The 8814-nt window shown below is 56.2% G+C and overlaps 1 protein-coding gene across 1 annotated transcript in view; it reads right to left on the bottom strand.

The window, feature by feature from the left end:
- LOC127749986 (uncharacterized) overlaps positions 1–8805 on the bottom strand; it is a 35419-nt gene extending 26614 nt beyond the window's left edge. Inside the window, exon 1 of the mRNA XM_052270254.1 lies at positions 7439–8805. Within this exon, the coding sequence (XP_052126214.1) occupies positions 7439–8362 (924 nt within the window). The 5' untranslated portion in view covers positions 8363–8805. The remainder of the gene's footprint in view (positions 1–7438) is intronic.
- Between the last annotated feature and the right edge of the window lie 9 nt (positions 8806–8814).

Genomic DNA, 8814 nt, shown 5'->3' on the forward strand with positions numbered 1-8814 from the left:
TCTGTCTCTCTCTCTGTCTCTCTCGCATGCTCTTATCTTCTCCCCCCAACATCAGCAGAGGAAGATGGAATGGAATCTTCAGCAAAGTAACACTGAGGAGTTCGGTGGTTGGAGGGGAAAATATTTGCATGTTGAAGAACAAACGGGAATAATCGGATCGTCAGCGAACAGCGCGGTGACTCTGTCTGGCTTGAGAGTCCAATTTTGCATCTGCCCTAACCGTGCGCCTGTAGAGTGTAGAAACGTTGCACGTTTCCGCTCATCCAAGTCCAAGTCCTGGTTTTGATACTTTGCTGGAAAATATCGTCCGTTCTCATTCCATTCCGCTGAACCAAGAAGATACAATCAACCCTGCCCTTTAAAAGAACAGAAAACCTGTAGGAGTTCCAAAAGAATGCGATGGCTAGGGTTGGAAGCCCTGGAAAGTTTCCGGAAAAGTTCCGGAAAATTTCCAAAAAGAGCAAAAAACGTTCCGAGGAAAAACGAAAAACTTTCCAGATTTGGGAAAATTTCCGTTTTTTTCGGGAATTTTCGGGAATTTTTCGGAAATTTTCCGGGAATTTTGGAAAATTTACAACCCTAGCGATGGCTCTGCGCGACTGGTGCGGTGACAGCCTGATGGGTAGGCAATCTCGACACTGCCGTGCACTCACCACTGCTCATGTTGCCTACCCAGCAGGCGCTTTGCTGCCTCTGTTGACTATTTTGGCGGCGAACAGGTTCCCTGTAGGCGGCATTGTCACACTTGGGTTTGCTGTTCAAGCGCTTGCAGTAATTTTCCTTATTGCCTTCAAGCCTACTCGAGACATCTATTTATTTCTTGCGGCGCTTAAAAACTTTCTCCGTTGACGTTGGAACGTGAAAAAAAAATGAAGATGGCATCGAAGAACGATAAATTTAGCGCAGCAGCAAGTCCAAGTAGGCGGAGGAGTGGGGTGAAGGGGGGGGTTAGGGGGTGAGAAAGAGAATGCTGCTTGCAAAAAGGGACGTCGCGCCCTCGGTCGCGCCTTCCTGGACCTCGGGGGTGAGAAAGGGGGGAGGGGGTAAGTGGCTGATGGGGGAGGAGGGGCACTTACGCCTCGGGGTGCTCAAGGCCTGCTAAGATGCGAGGAGAGGGGGAATTAAAGTCAACAGCCAAGTAAGTAACTTCCCAGAGCGCCCCGCCACAGCCTCTCCCGTGTTGTGTCCCCCCCCCCACCTTCCCCATGGGCGCAACACGACGACGCCCCGCGCGCGCCCTGATTGGGCCGCGCGCCGGAATTTATTTTCTGGCGCGAACTTTTATTACAATTCAAAGTCGTCGCCGCAGGAGCCGCCGGGAAGGTGCTCTGTTCAATAACTCCGGGTGCTGGAGCCCCGTGCCATACATTCTCGTCAGGAGTTTGCTGATCTTATCCGACCTCTGCGCTGCACACTGTTGGGGAAAGTTTCGCTCTTCGGTCACTCCCCGACGAACGATGTTGGGAAATAGATAGTAGGAGGAAAAACTCTGCTAAAAGTAGAGGGGAACTAAAAAAGAAAATGAAGAACCATACTATGAGGAGAGGGGAAATCCCACACCCACCCTCCCACAATTTACAAAATTAGAAAGATGAATTTGTGAATAACAGGAATTGGATTATTATGGCTTTGACAGGTCTCATGATGATTGTAAACGAGCGTTTTATGTTGATTCCCCGCTAAGACTCCTGGCTCGCTATTCGCCGATGGATGCGAGCTTCGGATGCAAAGTTGTGCATAATTAGCTCGAGATCGACCAAAACAAACTGTGCTTTCGGCAAACAATCGGACACAAAATCGGCTGAGGCCAGCGGCCAGCGCTCGGTCCAAACACGACAAGAAAGAGCAAAACAAGACAAGGCTTTGAACACTATGCGTGCTCGTGCTTGACTGCATAATTAAAAGAAAAAAGAGGAAAAACAAGGAAAACTACCTCCACGGCGAGACAAAAGAAAAGATGGCGCGGTGCACAAAGCTATATCCCGTTGTTTTTGTCTTTGCCGTCTTCCCTTCGTAATTGGAACGTGTCACGTCCCGGAACCACAGGGAAAAACACTGCGCCGTTACTGTGAAAAGTCGAGATTTGCACAATGAGATGGGCATCAAGTTCGCTCTGTACTGTCAGTTCGTATGCGCTTCACGGACTTCGATTCGGATCAAACGCATACAGTCTCATCAGTTTGACCTCACTGATGTGGCATTTTAGCCCTCCTTGAGTGATATCTTCCTACCCTAAATGAGCTAGGTTATTCTAGATTATTCGGCGTCTTCTTACATCCAAAGCGCTATCGCTTCGCTTTAACTTCGTCCAATTTTCGAGTCATACTGTTATCGTGGACGGTGTTTGTGTAAGACTTCGTGTTGAAACTGGATGTAACGCTGCAGCTGCGTCTGACTTTAATATCGTCTGACAGTATTTCTTACAGTCAATTTCGAAACCGTCAAAGTTTGTCCGTGGGGTGAGCGTGTCAACGTCTGGTTAAAGACACCCGAAAGAAATCAGCTTACCAGCGAGAATGTCGAAGGAGAGGCAGAGAGAGAGGGGGGGGGGAGGGGTCCCTTCGACGGGGTCTGGTGGGATAAACAAAAGAAGGGGAAACACGCGGGGCGGGGTGGTTCCGTCGCCAGCACCCCCCCCCCCCCACCCCCTTCCCAAGGCCGAGGCACGCCGGTTGACACGCTGGCACCACCATCACCATATCGCCCTAATTGAAGGGCCCTGATAGGCTTACGACCCCCTGGGGTGGGGCAAAGGCCCGGGGGGTCGAATTCTTCTGAGAGATCGCATTCTGACATTGTGACGTATAAAGCTGGAAAAGTGGAACGAACGAAACGGACCAAACGATGATGATGATTCTCCTCGGGGAAGCGAGCAAAAGGCCTTCCCCGACATCTTTCGCTCCCTTTCCTCTTCTCCTTTTCCCGACTCTCTCTCTCTCTCTCTCTCTCTCTCTCTCTCTCTCTCTCTCTCTCTCTCGTCGTCCACCATCTTTCATATGAAAAAAGTTTCAGTTACGGTTTTGCGAGTGGAAACGAAGAGAAAAGGGGGGGGGGGGGCGCCACGACTTTCTGGCGCGCTGGGTTCACTTCCTAGAATTCACCCTTTTATACCTTACGTAACCAACCCCTATTCATCTACCTCTGGCCTTCTTTCAATTCCAAACACACACACACACACACACACACACACACACACACACACACACACACACACACACACACACACACACACGGACATGAGCAGAGTAGCGCCACATATAAAACGTGTCCGTAAACTTGTAGAACACGAACATAATCACGACGCCCCGTCTCACTATCTATTGATTGGATGAGCCACCTTCCCTCTTTAGTGCCACAATATTTGCGGCGCGTCGGTGCATGTCCGCGGAGATAATCTCCTGTACACACTCGCTATCGCTTGTGGGGGTCGCGTGGCGGCGACAGTCTACACAACGTTTTTACACCGAAATCCAATGAAAACGGGACAACACAAACAACGCGGAGGGGTCCGCTCGAGCTTCCGGTGGTGTTGGATTGCTGGATAACAACGATTATAATTTGGATAGTGTAGGGCTTTCAGTTACTTATTGTTTGGCAATCGGTGCGCCGGGGCTGCCAGATGTCATCGCCAACTGCTACTGCTCGAGAGGTTTTCGGTATCGCTGCAACTCTTTGAACCTAAGTGAGTGAATGTCGCGCACTTACAGGTGTGTGCAAACGCCATCCGTACACACATGGGGGCAATGTCCGGATGCGCATTCACACACCTTATTCAAGTGTGCGACATTCACACCCTAGCGTTTCCCGTGTACCACTACTTTGGAAGGGCGGCATACTCTTTTGCAGTGGCAGTGTACGTAGGGTGCGCTCAGCTGCTCCTCTGGCCGCGCGCGGTCGGAGCTCAGGTGGAGATTTCTATTAACCCCCCCCTCTCCCACCCTTCTTCCTTCCCTCCCTCCTCTCCAACGGCGCCGCTGATGGAAATCCAATCAGAGCCAGAAGGAATTCGAACAAAGGGGGAATTGAGTGCGGGATTGCCTCTCGGTTGCAAATGGCTGGTTGCGCCGCGGCCACGTTGGAGCGGGCAGTTGGAGCTGCCGGGGCAGAGGCGGCTGCCGGACAAGTTTGACAAACCGGCGCGCTGAATATTCGAAGAGTGCGGCGGCGGCGGGAGGGAGGGAGGCGAGCCGGGCGAAAGGGGTAAAGCCCCTCCCCGCTCCCGCCCTCCCTCTCCCGTCACGGGACGTGCAGCGCCAGGGGAGGCGTTCGTCCACCCCTCCTCCCCCCTCCTCATATTGCACACCGACGGAGCTTAGACCTGCGATTAAATTAGCTGTCGACTAGTTAAATTGGGTGTTGCATTAGTGTCGGGGGCCCGCCCCCCACCTCGTCCTCCGGTTGGAAAAGGGGGAGTAGGGGGGAAGGCGCTGACAGGGAGCTCCGCGCGGGCGGGAGATTACAAATGAGACAATTTACCCGCGGGAGGCATCGCGCACCTCACCGCCGCGGCCGGTAAGGAATGCGCCCCAACGGAGCCGCGAAATAAAGATGAATGGAAGAGAAAGTTTGCCAAATTTGACCCGCGCCCACCTCCCACGCACTGTTGTAATATACCTACAAAGTATTTTGCATGCTACAAATCAGTGTTATTGTTTTTTGCCGCACCGGGAAAGGAGAGCAGCAACCTGCACAGTGTATCCTTGCAATTTGTATTTTATTGCGAAGAAACGCTTTGAGGGTAACTCTAAGCTAGAACCGCTTTTTCGTGGTGGCTTTAGGCTTTGCACAAAAGTCCGCTCCTGAAAACAAACGAACTATTAACAATACGTGTCTTTGTATTATTCGGGTTTAAAAGAAAAAGGAATAAATGAGGCTCGATTAAGAACAGCGGTACTAGGATGGAACACCCGGCCGTGCAGTCGAGAACCGCGAGGTATAGAGGCAGGGATAGGAAAGTTCCTTTTAAAAATGTAACTAGTTACAGTTGCAGTTAGTTTTCCCAAAAATGTAACTAGTTTCAGTTACAGTTACTTTTTCTTAAAGATTGCCGTTACAGTTACAGTTACATTTTTTTCGCCAAAAATTGTAACTAGTTACAGTTATCCCGGTAGTTTTTGAGTTAAATTGGTCGTTGTTTTCTATAAATTATTTTGTAATGGAAAAATTGTTTGCAAGGTAGGCGATTACGCATTATTTAAAGTCCGCAAAACTCTGCTTTCCTCGTCGTCTAGCGAGGGTCAGAAGGGGCTAGCGGTGGACGGGTGCGGGCGGGTAGGGGTAAGGGGAAGGATAGGGGGCATCCTTGTTTTTGTGCAGCAGGTACAGAGTGTTGCGACTATTGCCGGACAAGCGGGCGGCTAACCCAAGGTCGCCAAGGCCGGGCGAATGTGAACCGTGACAAATGCGGCAGAGCATCTCGAAGACCGCTCTGTTGAAACGGATATACGTATAATTGACATGCAGTAAATAAAAGGGTCTTCCTCCTCGACCTCGCCACCTTCCTTGCACAGGCCTGCCCAGACCCCAGATGAGCCGAAACAATACCGTCTTTCCAGCTCCTTTTCCTTCATTCCTCTGAATGCCGCAGACTCCAGATAGCAAATTGCAACAGAATGTGGATAAACAGAAAAGAAATCTCATACTTTTGAAAAGTTCTACTGGGCAAAAATAACTGTAACTGATATTAGTTACAGTTACAGAAAAAAATGTAACTAGTTACAGCTACAGTTATTTAGTTTGAAAATGAAACTAGTTACAGTTTCAGTTGCTGCAAATTGTAACTAGTTACAGTTACAGAAACTAGTTTAGTTAAATTTTTCCCATCCCTGTATAGAGGCCAATCGAAGCGAGGCTCGGGCCGGGGCCGTCGGCAGGCCAGCGCCAAGGGCCCTCTAGCCCTCCAGTAGTAGTCCTGCAACTCCTCCCCCCCTCCCAACCCAACCTCTTGCACCAGTTCCCCTGGACTACTCTCCAGCATTCTTGATCCTTGTCTGCAAGTTGCGGTGTGTCTCCCCCCCCCGTCCCCTTATCGTGACGCCCCTTCCCACTTCGTACCCCCTCCCCCCCTTCGGCCGGTCGTCGGGTGGCGCCTGGGAGCCCCGGAGGGCGAAACAACTGCCGGCCCAAGTGAATAAGGTACTTCCGGTGCTGCTCTCTGATGAGTTCGAGGGCCGTCCCGTCGCCCAGCAGCTCCATCCCGAGCGGAGACGGACTGCGCGCGACGAGCCGCCGCATCGCCGTACCTTCCACTACAAAACAAATTCAATCTCCAAGTTCCCGCCGCCCAAAGTTGCGAAGGAGAGGAAGCGCGCGGAGTAAAGGGTGTACTGCTGCAAGCACTGCTACTGGACGTCTGTGGCGAGAGCCGGACAGCGAGTCCGGAAGGACGGACCAGACGGAAGGACGGCCCGCGCGCACGCTCGGCCGGAAGTCGGGACGGTCACCCCCAGCTGGAGCCGGCAGCAGCAGCGGCGACCCGGGGCGTGCGCTCGCGCGCGCGAGGGGAAGACGGTGCGGCAGCGCGAGCAACAGCGCAAGTTCTTGATTTAGTTGGCGGCCAACCCAGCGGCCGTGATGAAGAATGGTAATTAAGACCTCGCAACGCGCCGCGGACGCATCCCCCGGCGCCGCTATCTGGGGCCTCGGACCCGAGCGCCACCGCCCGGGCCACTCCGCTCTCTCTCTCTCTCTCTCTCCTCTGTCTCTCTCCCTCTGTCTCTCTCCCTCTGTCTCGCTCTCCTCTCTAGCCACCCGAGCCCGAGCATCGTAGCCAGCCACCCATTCAGACGGCTAATATAGAATCACCGCCCAGCAAGTAGTACACACGTCCGTCACAATTTGACATTGTTGTAGACTTGTCGAAGTATTTCTGATTTTAATTATAAAAAAAAAGACTGCAGATTTATTTTTTGCAATAAATTCTTCACGGGGATCGTAGTTTAAGAAACAAAACAGGAAAAAAAAAGTGTCGAACCAGCCAAGCTCATGCTCTGATAGCCCTCATACCGCCTGGTAGGTAGGCAACATCTCGCCTGTGGTACACGCGTGTACTGCGGGTTGGCCTACCCCGAGTTTCGCAGGCGCCTATACCTCCCGGAATTCGCTACACGAATCGGAGAAAAGTAGACGTATTTTCTGGCCGATCCCTGGTCTGGGGCTCCGCTGGGTCGCGTCCGAGGGCAGAACAGCGAACCCGGAGCCCGTCGCGGCGAACGCGGCCCCGGCCCGCCCCCGGCTCAGCGCGGCTCAGCGCCAGCCGAAGGCGAGGGAGGGGGCGGGGGGCGGAAATTGGAGGCACGGTAGCGCCCCTACCCCGTTCCCCCTCCGCGGCAGCCCACCGCACTGTGGCGGCACGGCAGGTCCCGGGCGTGGCCGGCTGGTGGGTCGGGCGCTCGACTCTCTCGACACCTGGTCGCCAAATCCTTGACGCCGCCCTCACCTGGACGTGTCGCTGCGCCGTGACGTGGTGCGTGCCGCCGTCCGAGTCGTTCGGGTCGTCGACGAAGCCGCTGTTCTCGAAGCCGCCGTCGTCCTGGTCCGTCGCGCCCTCGGTGGAGGACGGGTAGCCGTCGACGAGGTAGAGCGTGTTGCCGCCGCCCTCCTCGCCGCCGTCTTGGGGGATGGCGGTCACGGTGACCACCTCGACGTCGAAGAGCTGCACCTTGATGGCCTCGGGCTCGGCGTCTTCGTTTTCGCGGATGAAGAAGACCTCGTCGTTGCCGTCCTCGAAAGGGTAGCTCTTCTTACGGACGCGGGTCAGGATGCCACGCTCCGCGGTCCCCGGCAGCGGCGACGACCTCTTGGAGGCCGTGCCCAGGTCGAGAGCGCCGCCGGGCAGCGTGCCGACCCGCGGGCTGATCCGTATCGACGGGATGACCCGGGACGACGTCGGCGACGGTCTGCAGCGGCCGCGCCGCCGCCGGGGGTAGCGGCACGTTGCCCTGGCCGTCATCCTGGGCCTGTCGTTGTGCCTGCGGATCTCCACCTCGTCGTCGTCGTCTTCCGAGACCACGGCGGGGGTCGGCGGCCGGTCCACTGGCGCCACATCTTCGCAGTGCCCGAGGGCCACCTCGCACTCCAGGTCGTCGGTTTCGGCGTCGGCGTCTTCCACGACGATGGCGGGCGTGGCCGGGGCCGCGTAGGTGGCGGTGCTGCGTGCGACCTCCAGGCCCGGCGCGACGACGGCCACGGCACTGCGCGCGCCACAGGCCACGGTGGCCAGGGACGCCGAGTTGAGCGCCAGGGTGCTGGGGCGCACGGGGCGCGAGACGGTGCGCAGGCTGCCCTCGGGCTCGACGCGGGTGAAGCGCACATACCGACCGGACGAGTGGCGGCGCCTCCGGTTCCACCAGCACTTGAACATGGCGGCCCCGGCGTTGGCGCCCTGGTCGCGCTCGGCGGCGGTGGCGGCGACCTCGACGCCCGACGGGGGGCGCGCCGCCGCCACCGGGGCCGCGGGGCGCGCCGCGAGCAGGTCGACACGGGGGTCAGGCAGGTCGCCGATAAACTCCCCCTCGGCGGCGAGCGCGCGGCGCTGCGCGGCGCGGTATGCTGTCCGTAGTGGTCTCGGGTCACGTGAGCGCTCCGCTGGCTCCGCTCGGGGCGCCGCTCGCCGGGGCTGTGCCGGGGCGGTGCCGGGCGGCGCGGCGCCGGGGCGGTGCGAGGTGAGCCGAGGGGCCCGGGCCCGCTACCTGCCCGCCGCCTGACTGCTTCTCGTGCAGAAAAGGTCACGGGGAGTGACCGGCCCCAACAACAACACCCCGGGCCGCCCAACCCCTCCCCGGAGCGCCCCGCGCCTCGCGCCCCCACTGCACC

This window comes from Frankliniella occidentalis, unplaced genomic scaffold, assembly GCF_000697945.3.
Source record: "Frankliniella occidentalis isolate FOCC.00 unplaced genomic scaffold, Focc_3.1 Scaffold115, whole genome shotgun sequence".
Classification (NCBI taxonomy): Eukaryota; Metazoa; Arthropoda; class Insecta; order Thysanoptera; family Thripidae; genus Frankliniella; species Frankliniella occidentalis.